This window comes from Sceloporus occidentalis, unplaced genomic scaffold (assembly GCF_023333645.1).
Source record: "Sceloporus occidentalis isolate IW3139 unplaced genomic scaffold, rSceOcc1.0.p SCAF_90, whole genome shotgun sequence".
In the NCBI taxonomy this organism is placed as follows: domain Eukaryota; kingdom Metazoa; phylum Chordata; class Lepidosauria; order Squamata; family Phrynosomatidae; genus Sceloporus; species Sceloporus occidentalis.
In genome coordinates, this window is record NW_028317070.1 from 3828056 (window position 1) to 3849026 (window position 20971).

Sequence of the window (20971 nt, forward strand, 5' to 3'; positions counted from 1 at the left end):
AAGTTTTTGATTGGTAGCCTTTCTGTTTCATAGATTTGGAGAGGTCGTTTAGATGCAGGTTGCGGTCGTTGGGGTCAGAGCATATTCGATGGTACCTGGTTGCTTGGCTGTAGATGATGCCCTGCTTAGTATGGGAGGGGTGAAAGCTGGATTTGTGGAGATAACTGCATCTGTCTGTGGGTTTTCTGTAAAGAGAGGTGTGGGTTGTACCATTGGTACATCTTACTGTAGTGTCCAGAAAGTTTACGGATTTTGTGGAGTACTCCATTTTTAGTTTAATTGACGGGTGGAATGAGTTGAAAGAGGCATGGAATTGTTTCAGTTTTTCCTCACTTTCCGTCCAAATGATGAAGATGTCATCGATGTACCTGTAATATTTGTGTGGTTTGGTGTCTTGTGTTTCAAGGAATCTCTGTTCTAAGTCAGCCATGAAAAGGTTGGCATATTGAGGTGCCATCTTCGTCCCCATAGCCGTCCCCATGATTTGTAGGTAGATCTCATTGTTGAAAGCAAAATAGTTATGTGTGAGGATGAATTTTACCAGTTCTGTGATGATTCGGGGGTTGTATTTTTGGTTGTCAGTGCCTGAGAGAAAATGTGAACAGGCGTTAATGCCATCTGTATGTGGAATGTTGCTGTACAGGGATTCCACGTCCATGGTTACTAGGATGGTGTTAGCAGGGAGGTTGGCGATTTGGTTGAGTTTGTTGAGGAAGTCAGTGGTGTCTTTTATGAAGCTGTTTGTGTTGATGACAAGAGGTTTTAGGGTGTTTTCGACCAGTCCCGAGATCTGTTCTGTGAGTGTGTCCATACCTGTAATTATAGGTCTGCCTGGATTACCTGCTTTGTGGATTTTGGGAAGCATGTAGAATGTACCCATGCAGGGATTGGTTGGTATAAGTAATTCCAGTTCTGGCTGTAGCCCCTTAGGGAAGGATTTGATGAGCTCCTTGAGTTGCAAGGTGTATTCTTTGGTGGGGTCAGCGCACAATTTTTTGTAATATATGCCATCTGACAATTGTCTGTCTCCCTCTTTTATGTAGTCCTGGGTGTTCATAATCACTATTGCTCCTCCCTTGTCTGCTGGTTTGATGGTGATAGAGGGATTATTTTTCAAGTTGCTGATGGTATTTTGTTCCTGCGCCGAGAGGTTGTGAAAAGTTTTTTTCTGTTTTTTTTTGGTCACCAAAGATGCAGTTCTAAGGCGGAAGTTTTCAATGTAACTGTCTAGTTTTGCATTTCGGCCTGGTGCTGGAGTGAAAAAGCTGTTCTTTTTCTTCTTGTAGTCCATTGTATTAGTATTTTCTTTGTCGTGAAAATATTCCTTAAGTCGCATCCTTCTAAAAAATTCTTCCAAATCAGAGTAGAGCTCAATGTGGTTTTGTGGTAGGACAGAATGATAGTCCTTTAGAAAGAACTGAGACCTCTGAGTGTGATGGTTCATAATCAGAAATGTTCACAATCCCTAAATTTTCTTGTCCTTTCTCTTTCTCTGGCAGATGTTTGCGGTCCTGGTGAAGTCTGGCAAGTTTATTATTTTTCTTCTTAAGAAGGTCCTGCTGTTTCGCTTCATGAAAATATTAAACTTCATTTTCTAGTTGTTTGGCCAGATGTATATTATTGTCCCAGTTCTTGAAGTAGACATTGCTTCTCACGTTGTATCTTATGTTTCATGCTGTAGAGCTGGTGGATGAGATGGTTTCTTAGTCTTTCACTCGTCCGTTTGCATAGATTTTCAGCGACTGGTGAGTTGTATGTAGTAGCAAGTGGGTTTTTGATTTTTAGTCCTTTAGGAATCAGTTGTCTTTTCTTACAGTTGGATAGAAAATATATGTCGCTGTTGAGCTGTGTCTCTCTTTTAGTCGTTTTGTAGATTTGCTTTATTAAGCGGCTGTATGCGGTATCTTCTACTCTACTATATATATATATATTAATATTGTTATTGAATTTTTTTGTCTTATTTTGCTGTGTTACTTACTTTAAATAAAAGTGTGAGATTTTTTTTATGGTGGGGGATCATATTTGGTTTCGGACAGGTAAATGCTGGATTTTCGGTTTCAGTCCAGAATTTTCGTTTCGGTGCATCCCTAAGCCAGACAATGAAGTGGTAGGCCTACACCACATCAATGTTTGGGTTAGTATATAGTGATAGGAGTTATGCTGTACCACCATCAATGTCTGCCTCAGTATATAGTGTTAGGTGTTATGCTGCACCCCCATCAATGTCTGCCTCAGTATATAGTGATAGGTGTAATGCTGTACCACCGTCAATGTCTGCCTCAAGATATAATGATAACAGTAATGCTGTACCACCTTCAATGTCTGCGCCAGTATATAACGATAGAAGCTATGCAGTTTTAAAGTGTTTGTGTGTGGGGGGGGGTGCCACGTACAGGATCCGCCCCAGGTGCCAAATACTCTAGGTACGCCCCTGGGTGATGCACATTACAGTTTTTCCATTACCAGTATGGGTTCCACTTCCAATTTCATACTATCAGGGTCTTTGCTGCCACTAGATCACACAATCAGCCAGACATCTCAAATCAGATGGAAGGACATCAGGCTGCATATGTAGCAACACTATCTCTGGAAAGTGAGGAAGATCAACAACCATTTTTTTAAAATGAACTGAAATACATTTTTCCAATAGCCGAATAATTTAGGACAAGACTACCAAATATGTATATAAGATCCTTCCAAGCCACATTCTCTCCAACATAATTTTGACAGGCCAGGGAATATATGTGCTAACCAGCTAGGCACCAGATGCCACCTATACAATATTTTCCTGAGAAGCTTGAAATGGTTTGAGAAATGAGACCATGGTGTGGGGTTTGCAAAATTTCTATTGCATTGATCTACGAGGAACTGTTTGCCCACTGTCTGCCTTCCACTTCAACATGAACGGATATTTATCGGGCATATCCAGCAATAGTATAATATTGCAACCGTATGATATGGCCTTCTTTAGCTTAGGTGCTTGTGTGCATAGTTATATAATCTTGTTTAATTTTGTCAGTGGAATAAATACTCTAGTAGACTGAGACTGTAGAAAATGGTGTATTTGAAAATATTTTAAAAAGTATCTGTTGGGGAGATTGTAAATAACTTTCAGGTCTTCAAATGATCTTAGTGACCCCTCATAAACAAGATCCCCTAAATTTGTGAGGTCCGCTTCCGCCTTCCTTGTAAGCTGCAGTTAGGATTGATAAAATCCAATAAACGTTTACCTCCAATCAAAAAGGGAATATTTCTTTGGACACTGACAAATATTCCTCCTCAGCACCTACCGGCAGGGCCTGTGTCTTGGACAAATCGATTTTGTGGTAAGAGATCTTGCCAAATTGTTCCAACGTGCTCCATATCTGTAGCAGAGATCCCCACAGTACATTTTTTTAAGGTAATTTGCCGGATTCATGCGTTTATACAAATCTCTGAGGAAATCAACAAGGAGGGTCCCCAAACAAAAAATACAATAGCCAATAAAATGGGGGGGGCACGATCTCATAAATCATATGTTAGCGCTGTGATTGTTGGATTCAACAAACCTGTGGGGTTTATTCCTTACTTTTTTCACTGTGGCCAATCAGCATTCACATGGAGAAGAAACATTCTTCAGAAATATAAGTGTGCTGATGCCATTTCAACTTGTCAGTAACAATTACAGACTGATGAGAGTTGTCAGTAACAGTTAGTTAGTAGAGGCTGAGACTGATGCTTATTACTCATCTACCATACTGCAAAATGAGGCATTGGACAGTGTGAAATTCCTGAGTAGGGTAATAGATTTTAATTTATGTATTCATTTTTACCAGCGAGTAAAATGGAAATCTGGGTTGGGCAGAGCTGGCCGCAGGTGTCAGTAGTCAGATGACCACTGGTACACCAGTCCTTGGTAGGCTGAAGCGTTCTTGCTCAGAGTACCACAACTACCATTTTGATCCAGAAGAAAGTAAGGAAGAAACGGGAAAGTCTACTCTTGCAACAGGAGTGGATCTTACTCCACCATGTGCCCAAGTGGAAAAGAATAAGGTCATCGACAATATTGTTGATGACAACGACGAACTGGATTTAGATTATGAGCCAGACTTGGAGGGGTCAACCAACACATCTTCTAGTAATTTCTTGTTTAGATGTGTTGTTCCTCCCTCTCTGCAGAAGCAACAGCAGGAGTGTTTCCCTACATGCACTGGCACCACAACCCAGGGCTGCCATCAGAAATTCTGAGGCCCAGTACATGCTTAACACCTGGGCTTCTGGACAGCCAACTACAGTCAGTCGAGACCTCATGGCGCAGATTCCAGGGTTCCCTGATGCAGAAGCAGAAAAGGTTTGAACTAATGTTTCAAGCAGGTTGACCAGGTTAAGGATGTTCTCTGGTTTGCCAGGAACTGCCTGATCTGCCAGATCACTGTCCAAGAATGTCGCAGGCTGATCCTCACCTTGCTTAGAGACTACTCCATTATTGACAGTCTCAAGGAGGAAGACTAACCTCCACACCATCTCTCATCCAATTCCCTCAACCCCAGGTCGTTACTGTTGCTTTTTTATATGTTACAGACTAACGTGTAAATGATTGTTGGTGCTATGCTGCAACACAGTAGAGTACTTACAAATGTATGAGTGTTTGTGATGTGAAAGATGTTGATTGTTCAAATCATGTGCCTGTGTATACATGGTGAAGCTGTTGATGTTTGTGTCACAGCATGCCTTGTATATGAAATGTATGTCTAGTGTATGAATAAAATCAGTCCAAGCAAACTCAATTTTTTCTAGTTACTTATGCTTTCATTGGAAACACATAAGATAACTGTATTAAGTTTTTCAATATCAAGTTCTGGGTCGGTTACACGGTACTAGAACTAATATTTAATCGTTCTCCTGTGAAAAAATGCTAACAGTTTTAATAGATTTTTCTATCTTCCTATAGAAAAGTGTTACAAAAGGCCATTATACTGGGCAATTATCTAGGTAAATACACATTGTGAGTATGTACTAAGAGGGCAAAATCCAAGTATATTTATGTGCAAAACACATAGATCCATAATCCATGAAGAAGCCTGGGGGCCTACATCTGTAGAACAGTAACACTACAAACAACTTGTATGGTGGCAGACGCCCGTTTTAAAAGCGTTTAGGAGGCGCTCAACGGTCGCCTCCTAAACTTAAATGGTGTTGCTGGAATGCCTCAATCAGAAGGCATCCAGCGACACCAAAACTTACCTCTCGATGGGCTGTGACAGCTCCGGAGAGCGGTCACAGCCGCAGCTGCCGGTGATCTTCACCATCTGCAAGATGGTGGAGGCTGGGGAAAAAAACAATAAAGGTGAAAAAGTTCGCTAGATGGTCTCCAGACCATCTAGAGAACTCTGGCTCCACTTGCAGGTTGAATATAAGTACTGCATCCACCATGCAAGTCAATGGAGCCCAGCTTTCTAATCAGTGTGATTAGTAAAAATAAATGAAAAAATAAAATTCATAATAATTAGAAAAAAATAGTAAAAAACCAGCAAAATGTAAAAATAATTTCCCACTCATGTCACTATCAGGGGAACCTTCAAGTTGAAATTTTTTTTTTTTTTTTAAAAAAGGCAAAAATAAAATAAAATATATATATAAAAAATATACTTTTGTGAGCAAGTCCTAAAATTGGCATATTAGCTTAAAACAATTCTTGCATGGAAAGAGTTAAAATACTGGCATATTAAATGCCCATGGGGTGTCTACTTTAAAAAAATGTATGATTTGATGGGGTAAATTGAATTGGCCGGGTTCAACAATGTCCCAAATAACACGGGGGGAAGGATGGCCACACATCTAATTTCCAATTAGAAAAATGCACACGTACCAAATGTGGCCTTTTAGTTCCCCCCAAAAAATGACAAACCCATGCATGTGGGGTATCACTGCGCTCAGGAGATGTTGCTGAACACATATTGGGGTGTCGTGTGACAGCGGCATAAACCAGGAGCTGTAAATTCATACATAAAGTAGGTGTGTGGGGGAAAAATACTACTGCAAACTGAAAAAATTCTGGTGGTAAAATGTGTGCATACAAAGAGTTAAAATACCAGCATTTAAAATACCCTGGGGTGTCTAGTTTTCAAAAATATATGGCTTTATTGGGCACACTGAAATGACCCGGCTCCAAGATGTACCAAATAGGCCATGGGCAGTGGATCCCCAAATGCCAAAGTTCAACACTGAAAAATGCGCATGCCCCAAATGTGGCCCTTTTGCCCCCAAACAGCCAAGCAAAATCATTCATGTGAGGTATCGCTGTACTCAGGAGATGTTGCTGAACACATATTGGGGTGTTTTGTGATAGTGAAATATACGAGAACCTTTTAATTCATACCTGAAGTAAAATGTGTGTGGAAAAACAAATGCAAAAAAATGACTACCACAAAGTTTGACAAAGACTGGTGGTAGATATGGTGCATGGAAAGAGTTAAAATACTAGCATTTGAACTACCCTGGGGTGTCTAGTTTTCAAAAATATATGGCTTTATTGAGCACACTGAAATGGCCCGGCTCAAAGATGTACCAAATAGGGCATGGGCAGTGGATCCCCAAATGCCAAAGTTCAACATTGAAAAATGCGCATGCCCCAAATGTGGCCCTTTTGCCCCCAAACAGCCAGGCAAAATCATTCATGTGAGGTATCGCTGTACTCAGGAGATGTTGCTGAACACATATTGAGGTGTTTTGTGATAGTGACATATACAAGAACCTGTTTATTCATACCTGAAGTAAAATGTTTGTGGAAAAACAAATGCAAAAAAAATTACTACCATAAAGTTTGACAAAGGCTGATGGTAGAATTAGTGCTTTGAAAGGGTTAAAATACTAGCATTTGGAATACCCTGGGCTGTCTAGTTTTCAAAAATATATGACTTGATGGGGTAAATTGCATTGGCTGGCTTCAAATATACCCGAAATGGCACATGGGGGGAAGAATTACCAGATTCAGAAAAAATGGCTTTGAAATAGCAAAACGCCACCTGTACTTATTGCCCAATAACGTGTAGAAAAAAGCAAAAAAACATAAAAACATTGGGTATTTCTAAACTCAGGACAAATAGTAGAATCTATTTAGCAGGTTTTTTCATTACCTTTTATAGATTTTTCAACTATATTTTATACTTTTTTTAATAGTAAATAATATGATACAATCAAAACAATGTCATCTAAAGAAAGCCCTTCTTGTCCTGAAAAAACGAGAGCTAGTAATGTCTTGATTACTGTCTATCACAGATTATAGTTAAATAAGTGAAAAACAAAAGAAAAGCAAGAATATCAACTTTTATGTACAATTTGTACCATAGGCACAAGAAAAACTGTTTTGGTACCCGAGGAGGCCTATAGAATAAATCTCTCCTCTGACAAAAAGCTGCCCAGCCTTCTTAGGGACCATTCCATTCAGTATAATCAACGTGAACATATAACCAATAACCCCCCCAAAAAAGATATATGGTCCAAATTTTAAATATAAAAAATGGCAGTTCTTCTGTGTGTAGCTTCGCCCCTCACAGCCCATATTCAACCCCAGCCTGCTTCACCATGCCAGAGGCATTGCCATTCGTGTGGTATTCCTCAACCATTCCCACAACTACAAGCCCATCCATTCTCTGAGGAATGCTTCCTGAGTATCAGCCTGCGCTGAGCGCCTCATATGCAGGGCATTTTTAGGAATCATACAGTGCACAATATTCTATGAATGGACATGGCTTTTCTTTCTTTTCACCCCCATTCTTCACACAGAAGGGACACCCGAATAAGTATATTGATAACTTGAGGGTATAACAGCTGACCCTGCATTACTGAGCTCTGCGCTGGAGGGGTTTAGTTTACATGACACTTCCTGCACATTCTAAGTGCTCAATACACTTCCTCTTCACAATACTTCAGCTAATGCCCTCAGAACGCTGTAACTCTCCATTCTCTCAGAGTTTCCCCGCCACATACAGTATACATCCTCCCTTTCCTCTGAGTGACAGACACTATCACAGAGGGGCGGGGCTTCTCTGGGACCTCCCTCCGCCGGCAGACACGCCCAGTCCAGAGGTTTTTCCCCTTAAAAAAAACATGGGATTTCGATCAAGTCAACAGGCAACCAGCGTGTCCGAGGTGACAGAAGCCAGGACACGAGAGGGGGCAGGACCTAAGCAGGTAGACAAGAAAAAGAGGCAAAGCTTCAGTTCTTCAGGGTCTGTAACAGCCGGCTGCCGGCAATCTGGGGTCATATAAAGCAAGGGGCAAGTTATATTTTTCCACATATATGTCGATCTAGATATACGCACAAGGACTGCTTTATGCTGCGGCTCAGAAAGCTGATCGGTGTCAGTGCATGAGAACATATTTTGCAGCTGCCTCTTCCTGTTATTAGCTTTTGCCTCTACCCTTTCTGCTGCAAATCATAGAGATGACAGAAGAGAGAGAGCATGGTGAGGGAGCGCTGGGTGGGCAAGAGTTGCCTCCTAATGTCCCACGAGAAGACCCTGTTGGTGCCCCAGATGAAGAGCCTCCTGGTGAGGAAGGTAGAAAAGATGTAGAAGAAGATGATGAAGCAGCGGTGGCGGCCGAAAGCTCACCCCTCAATGTGAAAGAGAAGAAGGAGAATGGGGAGTGGGGCTCAGGGCTGGTGGATGGAGAGAAGAAGACCAGTGATGGCGACCCAGAGAACCCCTTGGACCCCTCTGCGGAGGGCAAGGAGTTTGAGCCCCCTGAAGGAGGATGGGGATGGATTGTCATGTTGGCTGCCATGTGGTGTAATGGGTCGGTTTTCGGAATCCAGAACGCGTGCGGGGTGTTGTTTGTCTCCTTGATCGAGGTGTTTGGATCTGCAGATGACCCTCAGCTGATGTTTAAGACAGGTAAGGAGTACTGCTGGGGAGCCCACGCAGGACAAGTGCAAAGAGTGACCAAGTGGAGCTCTGAGCACAAACTGCAGCTGAATGTGCCCCTCAAACAGTTACTTCTCGCTTTATTTAATTCTGTAAAATATATTAGCGGTGTCAGTAGCTGCCACTTTAGGATGAAGGCCATAGAGGTGCAACAAGTACCCATTCAGGTACCTACTGCCACACAGGCTTATATTATTTATTAATAATAACAATGATATCGTTTTATATAGCGCCTTCCTATTCTGCAGCCCTGTACAATGGCTACCCTACCAGAGCCCAACTTTCTGATCTGTACAAATATGATTTACTGATTAACATCCAATTGTCATGCACTTGACTGATCTTATACGTTTAAAAAGGTAAGTATGTATATGTAACATGTAAATTATGCATATATATATATATATATGCATGTTTATATAAGCATAAGTTACATTACATATACATTATATATACATAAACATTTATATACATTGTATATATATATATAAGCATAATTTCTGTATTAAATATGTGTGTGTATTTATAAACATACATATTAAAAACACATTGTTATGTATCTTACTGTAACTAAATGCTATCTATCTATCCATCCTCAGGTATCTTAATGAATTAATTGATGCTTCCTCCACTCATGCGCCTACTTAGTACAGTACAAAAAGTCTCAAGCCAATATTTAGACTGGTTTTATTTTTAGACGGTGTTTAGATTTGAGTTTCGGAGCCGGTGTGAGCTGCTAGGATTGATTTAGATACTAACATATGCTATACAGGGAGTAATACTCTTTTTTTGCCCCCACTCGGGGTAGGAAGAGATAGATTGCTTCTGCGGGAAGCCTTTTGTTCCGCGGATGGTCAGCAGTATCTGCTTCCCTTCTGTGTATTGATCTGTTGGGCTCTGTGCAGGCCTGGGAGGCACGGGCTTTGCTCCTTATACTCGGCACATAAATACTTCCAACAGAAATGAACCGAGTGCCAAAATAGAACAGCACAGAATACGGATTATATTCCATTGCAAAAGGGAGTGAGGCAAGATTTCACACTTAAAACGGGATTCTTTAATAATGTTATTATTTATTGTGTTATATAGCGCCATCATATTCTGGAGCGCAGTACAAGCATTGACTTACAGAAACAAGTCATGGAGATTGACTTGAACCCCCCCAACTGCAATGAGTCAATGGTGTGGACTTTTTATATTATTCTTTAGGTGGACACTTTGTAAGGATCACAGGAGTAAGTGGATATATCTTACCAATTTATTTCTTGCGAAATTACTATTGGTGCATAACAGCCGTAAACAAGTACAAAGCAATAAAAGCATCCATCATAGGACTGCAGTGCTAAGCAATATATCGCTACTTATCAGACACTGGAGTGGCTTAACCGTTTTGGTGTCACAAGGCCAAGGGTATGCAGAGCCGTTTTATGCCTTTGAGTCTGACAGTTTGTCTTTAATCAGACCTTGGCCATTTCTTAGATTCAGAAAAGTTTTACGCCTAACCCATGCATGTGTAAATTCCCTCACTGTATTAGCCTCTACCACCTCTGCTGGGAGGCAGTTCCACTTATCACCAACTACACTTGAGCCTCTAGTTTTAGGTTATTAGCGCTATCGCTTCTCTTCCTTTTAAAAAAAATTCCCCTCCCTTTATGTATTTAAGGGTTTGGTACTTTTTTTTTGTTATTACGTTAATTCTCCCCCACACACCTTTTTCTTTTTGTCCTTATTTTTGGTCTCAGAAAAGTAAGCAGACGTCCAAGGCTTCCATTCAGAGCGAGCCCAATGTATGAATACATGCCTTACATATGAATCCAGTTTTCAAGGGTATTACATGTAGCCACAAGCAAGTAGGTGCAAACCAGGACATTTGCAGCAGTTATACAGTCAGAGTCTGGAAACAAAAATATTCCATCAAAAAAATAAAATATATATATATTTATATGACATCAGCCTTTTAACTCAAAAGGAACCACATGCTCTGCGGTCGCTAAAAACGAAAAAACTCTTACTCTTTGAGATTATTGTGTATTTACTTAAGTTAATGCAAGTCTCACTCGTGTTATTATTTTTTCTGAAACAATATTTGTTTGTACTGGACTGTGTTATGGAGTGAATTGACTTTTAAATAAATGATAGTCTGGTAATGATTCTCTTTTTATCTGTTTGCTATGGAAATGTCATCAGTCATCAAATTCCTTGTCTGCATCCCTCCTCTGCTGTAAATTTAATTACGTTCCCAGATTGAAGGAGAACATACGGTATATATATATATATATATTTATAAAACACAAGCCTGATGAGATTTTCTCCTGGGCTTTAATACATTTAACTATTTAGGCATATTGCTCGCTCCTCTGAAAGGATAATAGAAAACATAGGGGTTCTGGATATAGGTAAAAAAATGCATGATATCATTTTGCCCTTTTTAGGTGATGTAATACTTTTGTAAAATTATTATTTGTAAAACGTAGACTAAATAAGGGCAATAAATGTAAGTAGTGCCTAGGTATGGACTGGTCACATGGGAAATGACATCAATTAAGAATCCTATCCAAATAAATTGTCTTAAAGGAAACAGCGGTTTCATTTTCTAAAAAGAAATATAAACTAGGCAAATGGACAATTTACCGTAGTAATTTCCGATTTTTCTACCACAAATATGTACACCGTATAATAGCGTTCCACTCTCCACCAAATCACCAGCAAGCTCATTATAATAGCTAAAGACATTAGTCACATTTAACGGGTTCTCATTGGCTGTGCTACGATTAATTTTATTATTTTCTTTTTTTAATTATATAGTCTGGCACTTAGAGAGTTAAGTCACGAGTGCACTATTCTACACCACTCAGTTGTGTGTGTGAACTCTACTTGCCACTTATCACACGTCTCCAGCGGTTTTTGGGGTGTACTTTTTAGCTATCCACACCCTGGTAGCATTGCCTCATGCTACTCATGCACTCACCAGTGTGTGCTTATATGGTGTCTATATATATATATATATATATATATATATATATACATATATATATATATATATATATATATACATATATATATTTTTTTATTTTTTTTTTGTGTACATTGAATATTTTGTACTGCAGCTATGGAAGATGAGTTGCCCTTCAATCATTCTGTTCAATGCTGCCATTAGATCATATAAAGACATGATGCACTTTGATTGTAAACTATGTTTTATTTTAACAATCATTAAACTTGTGACCCTTGGTTGTTATTTTGTAAAAATTTTTCCATTTAAGGCAGTCTAAGTACAGTATATATTTCTGATGGACAGAAAAAAAGATAAGAAAAAAACTATTTTGGGGAGATATATAGAGATATATAGTGTTAATTGGCGTGAGTATGCCGAGTCTGGTGTAGGGATTATTGGAGTTGAGTCTGCCATGGTATGCCACGATTGGGGGATTGTATATCCTGGCATCATTCCCATCTGATGTAATTGTCCAGACCAACATGTACAGAGCTGAATTTATAATCCATGGATTTATATACATCTGTTTTTAGTTAGTCTTAGTTACTGATAAATTGCATTTTTTTGTTTTATTTAAAGTCCTTGTAAAATAACAGGATTGCCCCTGCTGCTAGAGAGAAAATTTAAATGCCCTGATTCTGAAGTCTAACCCCACCTGAAGGCATGTGCTGAGCTAGAGAAAGCAGACTCTTTACACTTAGTAAATAGCACATTATAAATTGGGACTGGAGAGGTTTTCTCATCTGAGTTTATAATGTTTTACATTTTTCTAGTTTGTGCAGCTGCTAGACGAACACCCCGGCTCATAATTACTCCTACCGCCTGTGGTAAATAATAGAATGGCTCAGTCTTAATCAACCAGTCAAACACTCTGACTAATGGAAGTCTATGGAGCAACGGACTTCATTACTATCCCCATAAACACTGAGCCATGTGATTGCGCTGGGTAACTCACCCACACTATCACATGACTGACAACAATGGCCGACTTTAGGGTTGCAGATAAAAGAAGGTTTATTGGAAAAAAATAGATAAAACCAGGTTTTTGTCAACACTAACTTATATTACTGTATACAGCACTATATTTTATTCTCATAGAGAGCATAGGGACTTTCTCTTTAACCGATATAAAAACCTATATGCTTATCTATATGTTACACAGTAACATGTTTAAGCGATTAGGACACACAATGTATGCAGCTTTAACATGTGAACCGAGTAGATGATGTTGCATAGCGTGGATTTGGACATTACCTCTCCCACAATGCTCAGCTTTTGCTGACAGCTGCTTCTTGTCCAGCCTGCCACATGAACAGCTGCAGCGTAAAGATCTCCATTTGGAAAAACAAAACTTTGCTAAGAGTTTTGTTAGTTTTAAAGCTCGTGTTAAGCGTGGCAAATGGAAGATCTGTGTTTATGACATGTCATAACTTTTCTGGAGTTCTGATTGTGAAATACCATTCTGGCGATACCGGTGAAAGCACTGGCCGGTAGGAGGATGGGAGAATGTAACTTAAAACTTTGAAGTTTGTTTTGGAACGAAGAGATACGTGCTAGGACAAATGGAGGCCATGCTGGAAAAAATGCCTGTGAGCAGCCTTGAATGAGCTTTGAGGAAGCACCAATTGATATGAAAAGTGGGTCATCCTAAAATGTTCTGTGCATCCGCAGCAACTGTAATGTGGACTGAAACTTTTTCCCATGAAAATATTTTTTTTCTCTTTGAGCGTAAAATACAATGATATGTAAAAAAATCTATTTTATCTCATTTTGTTCCAATAGACCGGAGGCAGCCATTGTTGTCAGTCATGTGATATTTTGGATGACTATCCTTACTCAAGCACCACATTGATCTAATTTATGGCAATGAAGTCTCTTCTTCCATAGACCTTCACTAGTCAGAGAGAGTCTGGCTGGGTGATTAAGACAGAGTCATTCTGATTATAAAGCGTCAGGATGTAGATTGAGATATAACAGAACTAGAACACATACAAATGGGTAATAGGCATCAATGCAAAAACTAGAACTGTTTAAAACCCAGCATAATATTTTGAATACTTATTTTTAACCTGAAACTAGTATGAACAGTATTTTGGTGGATGTTCCTCTTTAAGGCCTTTAGTTTTAATTGTTAAGATCATTCATTGTGAGATCATTGACATGCATTGTGTTTGGTTCCTGCCCTCACCTGCCTCACCCTTGAATATCACAGCATGTTGATAACATATACACTGATAACATATTTAAGTATAACATTATTTGATTTCCCTGGAAAATGTGAATGCATATGTAGCCAAGGCTAGAATAAAGACTATTAAACAATTAACAGCATGACCCAGGAGTCTGCTTTCACTCCATCTGCTAAATTGAGGGTATCCATTTACACCCACAGGTTGGTTACCTGGAACAAAGTTGTATCATTTTCAGTTCACACAACAGTACAGTTTACGCAAGTGTCTTGTGTTGTATTTAGTAAAACAAACAAAAAATATATATATATTTATACATATAAAAAGATGTATTCTAATCGTTTCCTATTTTAATGTATGTACTGGTACATTTAGTTATTTAAATAACCCAATATCACATATTTGGCAAACCTATGCAGCAACTTAGTATTCTAACAAATATTAATCATATAGATGTTTCAAATATGTATTAAATCGGGATGTTGCCAACTCATAAAAAATGAAACCTGTTCAGGATCAAAGCAAGTAATTATAATCTTGTAATAAATAGACAATTACCATAATTTTATGGCTGGAATTAAAGCAGTGACTCAAAACTCACTCCCGGCAAAGTTTTTGGTGCCAGGTTGGGTGAAATATGTAGGAAAAGGAAGCTTCAATGTTTTTGAGCCCAAACAAAGAACTGTGTTTTTGGGTGTCTAACAACTTAAATCCACCTTAGAACATACTGAATGTAAGACAGTGAACACCTGGCAGATGATATGAAAGTGTGAGTTCAAACAATCTGTCAGAAAGACGTGCAAATCTATCATTAGACTGAAAACGGGCCCAACCAAAGCTTTTCCGTTGTAAACTTGGCAGAATCGCAGGCATGTACCGCAGCAGTTACATAGAAACAGTGCGCCAGAGAGCTTGAAAATCTCTGTGTGGGGTGCAGCTATACACCATGTTACATGTGCTATGGTACACGCAAAGCTAGAGCTGCATGTGTTATTGTTAATATATTCAGTGTTCTCCTCTCAATCAGTGTGGTATTTTCTATATAAACCCCAGTAACACACTAGTTTGCCCTCTGATGGTCATGCCTGTGCCTGCCATAGTATGTTCTGTCCTAATGACTTATCTGTTATTGATCCTATTTATTTGATCCGGCTCCCCCCTGACTACCTGTTTTCTGGCTTCCTGACCCCTGCTCTGATATATTGATTAACTGGAACTCTGGCTTCCTGACCTCGGCTCTCAGATATATATCGATTACCCTGAACTCTGGCTTCCTGACCTCGGCTTGTCTTTAATATCCTGTGTGTGAACCCTTATAGTCTGGCCCTGGTCTTGGAGGATCATCAGAAAGTCACACAGCCGCTCAACTCAAAAGGCTCAACCTGAGGGGGAACTTGCTGGAGGGCAGGCTTTCTCTAGTGGGGACACAGTGTCCTATCCTGCACCAGCATCTCCTCTGGTACACTGAGCATGACAGGCCTAGGGAGACACAGCCAGTGCATTGTGCTAAATAAAGATCCTATGGTGCTCTACTGCTCAGTAGGCAATGAGTTGCAACACACCTGCTGCATTAAGGAAGAGACCCTTCTCAAAGTAGGACCTAGGGGATGCTTGATGATGTAGAGCAGAGACTCCTACAAAAATACACCATACCTCAGACTGTTTCAGTTGTATTTATAGTCCTGCAGTGAACACTAGCAGTTAATTGTACTGCCATTGTCCACCTATTCCAGCTTGATGGCACATTGTGGAGAATTCCCCCATGTAGTACGGAAAGTTAAAAGGACCTCTCAGTCTTCATATGCATTAAAGTGCATATGATGTCTGGATTGTCCCTTTCAAGGTAAATGAATGAGGTTCATGCATGCTTCATAATGTTTCTTTTACTGTATCTTAAAGATGAATGGCATTTGTTGCTTTTTGTCTGGCTTATCGCCAGCTTTTTGCTGCGTCTTAATACATCAGTCATTCAAGGAATTAAACAGCAGGCATGCCATCCTGTTTGTCCGATTATTTCCTTTTCTATTTTGATTCACTATATTAATATTTTTTTTTCTTGGAGAGTATATTTATTTTCCTCCCTCCCCAGCTCTGATTATCCTGTTTCCTCACCAATCTCTTTACATTGTTAACAGTTCCTGAGTTGATGCTTTACGTCTCGCTACAGTCTTTCACTTGCATTCATTTTCCTCCCAACCAGTCTCTTTTCTTTTGTGTTTCCTAAAACACTTGGTCTTCCTGTTTCACTTCTTAGGTTTCTTAAGCCAACACTTGTATCAATTCCAATGACTAGCAAAAAAAGAAAAAAAAATTAAAAGAATCCCCTGTAGACAAAATAAACGTTTGGAGCGAGACTATTATTTTGTATATAATCCACATGATTTATTTTGTTCATAAGCCTGCCTGTGTTGGACCATACCACAGAAGCTGCCAGATTAATTTAATGATTTGCTACGAGCTAGCGCCGTTGAATATCAAAAACTTTACCCAAACATTTGGGGGGTTTAGAACATTAATATTTCTAGCCAGTTTCCATATGGTATAGCAGAATAAGTTCTGTCTGTGAGGAACAGCACTTTTTTTTAAATGACCCTTCATTGTTACCAAAATATGCCAGCTGGCTGGCCGATTGGACATATGTAACATAAGGAACATGGGATAGATGTGCCAGACTATCTGTTATGTTATGTAACACATCTTTGTAACACAGGAGTAAACTTCAACAGCATTAGGAGAAATCAGATGGTATATCCTTTTTAAATGGTTGCTAAGTTTTCCTTTTTGTGATTAGGCATATTTTTCTCTGCTTCTTAAGAGAGCTTAAAGACAAGTGCATTTGAGTTAACTGCTAAGGACATGATTTATGGTACTTTCTCTGTTAATGAACTCATTTTGGCAATCGCAAAGTGTTTGTTGAAGTGCTACGCTATTAATTTTGGTCGAAAACTCATTGCAACACACACATCATAGCCTTCAAATTAGGGTTAGCGAGCACATAGCTCCCCAGCTATTGTGAAATTGTAACTCCCTTATGATGCTTAATCAGCTCCTTATCTAGTACGAAACTAGCCAGCACCATGGGAATTGTATCTCCTCAACAGCTGGAGAGCAACCTATTGGCCCCATCTGCTATAACCAGTGGTAGGTTTGTCACTGGTGGAGTAAGAAGGTCCATTAACATGTGGGCCCTCTACAATCTGCAGACAAGACTAATCCAAATATATAGCAATCTTTTCACTGACAGGAATTGGGGCCAAGAGTCTCCATGTAATATTCCTCATTTGTTGTAACTGTGACTCTGACCACTTCATATGAGTGACTTTTTGGCTCCAGGCATGGATAAATACCACCACATTTTACTCGATTATTTCTTTAGTCAGTTTTCTGGAGTTAAAGTAAGAACATGGAAGAGATTTTCCAATAATGCTATAAGTGTAGGGAACATTCATTTTTATTGTGTTTGATTCAGCATAATAGTGTTGTGATGGCCACATGAGTGTAATGTGACCTCTCATTTCCTTAGTGCTTTTAAGTGATTTTACAAAGCAGTGTGTATGGATTGAAGTTCTTGGCTGGAGGGCTACATATTTTAAATATTTGGGCAAGATGGATGGCCTAAAAGAGCTATAGTGAACAAAAGGTTACAACACTGGCCATGTGCATGACACCAAGGGTGTAAGAACAATATCTTAAAACAAAGTTTTTAAAGTTTAATTTTTCTTTAGGTAAAATACCATTCATGTTAGTGGAAGACACCTTCATTAAAATAACAGACCTCAATTATTTTACATGTCCGCAATGTTTGTGGAAGATACCCCTTATTAGCTTTTGCTGTCTCCCATGTATTCACATTGTGATGTTTGGAGAGTCACAATGTTACATCATATCCCAGCATTCTGCCTCGACACATCACAAGGTGGCTGGACAGGTAAGGTCCTGTCGTGAGCCTTGCCTCTAACCATGCTCCTGAGTCCCAAGTGTATAGACTCATATTCGTTTGACATAGCACTCAGCTAGAAATCAACTACTAACCAGCTGATGGCAGCTATTAATACTATTATAGCAACCACTTCAGAAAAAAAGGAGGATTCTAATAAAATGTAGGTAGATTTTATTGGTCACACACATCAAATTCTTGTCCTTTTTATATTAAATGTACTTTTGTCACAGTGTCAAATGAAGCAGTTAAGATAATTAGTTGCTAGAATAGCAAACTGAAAAAACTGGCATGATCTAATGAAGCATGGGAAACCTAAATGTTCAAAATGACCATGAAGGGCAGAAACAGAAACCCGTGCTACTGGGACAGTATACTGACATTCTTCAAAAAACAACAAAAACAAGACTTACCTGAGGTAGAAGCTGCAGCTGCCCTCATCCCGTGTGGTCCGACGACTGATTGGTTGCTTGAAGGATTCATTTTGACAAAATGCTTTGATTCTCAAAAAAGTTGACCATGACCACAATGGGAATGATACAGATGTGCTTTAAAAAGACAGTAATGTGTCATCTGGCATCATCTTGGTAACAGTGATGTTTGTCAACCAGTTGTCTAGTAGTTGTTGACTGCAACTCCCAGAAGCCTGAAGAAGATTCATGGATTTAGTGGATTGGCCTTTTGTGAGCACAGAAATTATTTTTGTATTTGTGCATTGTGACCAAATGATAAAATTACCAACTTACTGGTTCTACTTTTTTGTGCAATGAAATGTCTTGCAACAGAAGCCGAAAAAGAGAATGGGAGAATGGGAATCCCTAATCCTTATTATGTCAGCTCACTGACGGGATAAAGGAGTCATTGTAGACTAATCTATAGGTAATTGCTTGAATTTGTCATGGAAGATTAATTTCCAAGCAGTTAGTTTTGTTAGGTTTGTTGAACCATCTAAACAAGCGATTATTCTCCGAGAAGTGTATTGTGAGTTAGATAAAACAGTAAGCCCCTTACATTTGTTCCATGTCTTTATGCCAAAAGTCAAACTGATCTCAGTTACCCCGTCATGTTGCATGAGGACGAACAAGAGGGTTAGGATCGTAACTTTTTTGAGAGAGTGTCAAAGCTTGATTGGTCATTTGTAGTACTGAGGGATAAAGGAATATTGTTATTGCTCACTTAGTAGCCAACTGTTCAAATAGATGTGTGCACTACAGAAATATCTCTTTATTTATTTTCTGATTACTTGGACCAGAGTCTTAGGTAGCCTCATATCAGAGGTACAAAAATAGGAAAGAAAAAAATGTAAGGTATGGAAGCTAGGGGGCTGTTCTCATGGGGGGTATAAACATATTATATTTATTTTTGATCAAATAATCCTTAGATACTCTTAGGCTTGAATTTCTATAACATTTTTATCTATCTGCATATATCTAAATGGACCATATAGATGTATATTGGCTACATTTCCCTTTTTAATTTATATAAGCCCTCCTCCATTTAACATTGATAATTAATCTAAGAATGAATTTATGTCCAGCTTAACTTTTTACTTGATTTCTTGCAATGCAAAGCTTGGAGGCCATTAGTATTTGGATCATTAAGCTTCTCTGTTCCCAGAGCTGCTTAGAAAAATCAGGATGAAACATGCTGCATGTCTTATCACTGTCCATGTTAATTTTATTTTAATTTTATTTGACAGCATGTAAATCTCCATGAGATCAGCGTCATGTGGTTCAGTTTGCCGAGACACTTTATTATTTTATGCTGATGGTGTGTTTTTTGGTTTATAACTAGCATATTTTCAGAAGTATCGTAATTCCACAGTATTGATTTTTCATCTTTTTGCTAAATGTATACCAGTGATTGCAAAGGAATATACAATTCTTTATTCATTATCCACACATTTCCCAGTAACAGTTTATGTAAGACATTTTTGGTTGGAAATTTGTGGTTTTATTAGATAATAGAAAAAAAATCATATAGCTCATAAAATTTATAGCCATCTTAAAATACTACCAATTGCACCAATTATATAATTATACATAAATGTTAATATGTATAGCACTATGTCCATTGATATATGCCTACACAGGCGCCTGTGTTTAAGTTAAAATAACACATACACATACATAAAGGATATTTTTATATATGCTTCTTTCTCAAAAGTCAACATCAACACTAAATTTGTTAGTGAAAAAAATGTATAAATTCCCAAATGTATAAAAACACACTGACTCTTGTTCTCTTATATAGACTTGGCAGTATGTTTTCTAAATATTGTGTACAATATATACAGTGAAGGAAAAAAATATTCGGTCCCCTGCTGATTTTGTACGTTTGCCCACTGACAAAGACATGATCAGTCTATAATTTTGTTTTTTGGTACGTTTATTTGAACAGTGAGAGACAGAATAACAACAACAAAAATCCAGAATAACGCATTTCACATAAATTATAAATTGATTTGCATTTTATTCAGTGAAATAAGTATTTGATCCCCTATCAATCAGCAAGATGTTTTTTTATACAGGTAACGATCTGAGATTAGGAAGCACTATCTCAAAGGGAGTGTTCCCAATCTCAGTTTGTTACCTGTATAAAAGACATCTGTCCACAGAAGCAATCAATCAATCAAATTCCAAACTCGCCACCATGGTCAAGACCAAACAGCTGTCCAAGGATGTCAAGGACAAGATTGTAGACCTACACAAGGCTGGAATGGGCCACAAGACCATCGCCAAGCAGCTTGGTGAGAAGGTGACAACAGTTGGTGTGATTATTCGCAAATGGAAGAAACACAAAATAACTGTCAGTCTCCCTCGGCCTGGGGCTCCATGCAAGATCTCACTGGTGGAGTTTCAATGATCATGAGAACGGTGATGAATCTGCCCAGAACTACACGGGAGGATCTGGCATCAACTCAACTCGCTGTGTTCGGAGGAGG

General features: G+C 38.9%; 1 protein-coding gene across 1 annotated transcript in view; it reads left to right on the forward strand.

Annotated features, from left to right (window-relative positions):
* The first annotated feature begins 3870 nt into the window (after window positions 1-3870).
* LOC149284626 (monocarboxylate transporter 10-like) overlaps window positions 3871-20971 on the forward strand; it is a 50790-nt gene continuing 33689 nt past the window's right edge. Inside the window, exons 1-2 of the mRNA XM_089496470.1 lie at window positions 3871-4117; window positions 8424-8876. Coding sequence (XP_089352596.1) covers window positions 3871-4117; window positions 8424-8876 — 700 coding nt within the window. The remainder of the gene's footprint in view (window positions 4118-8423; window positions 8877-20971) is intronic.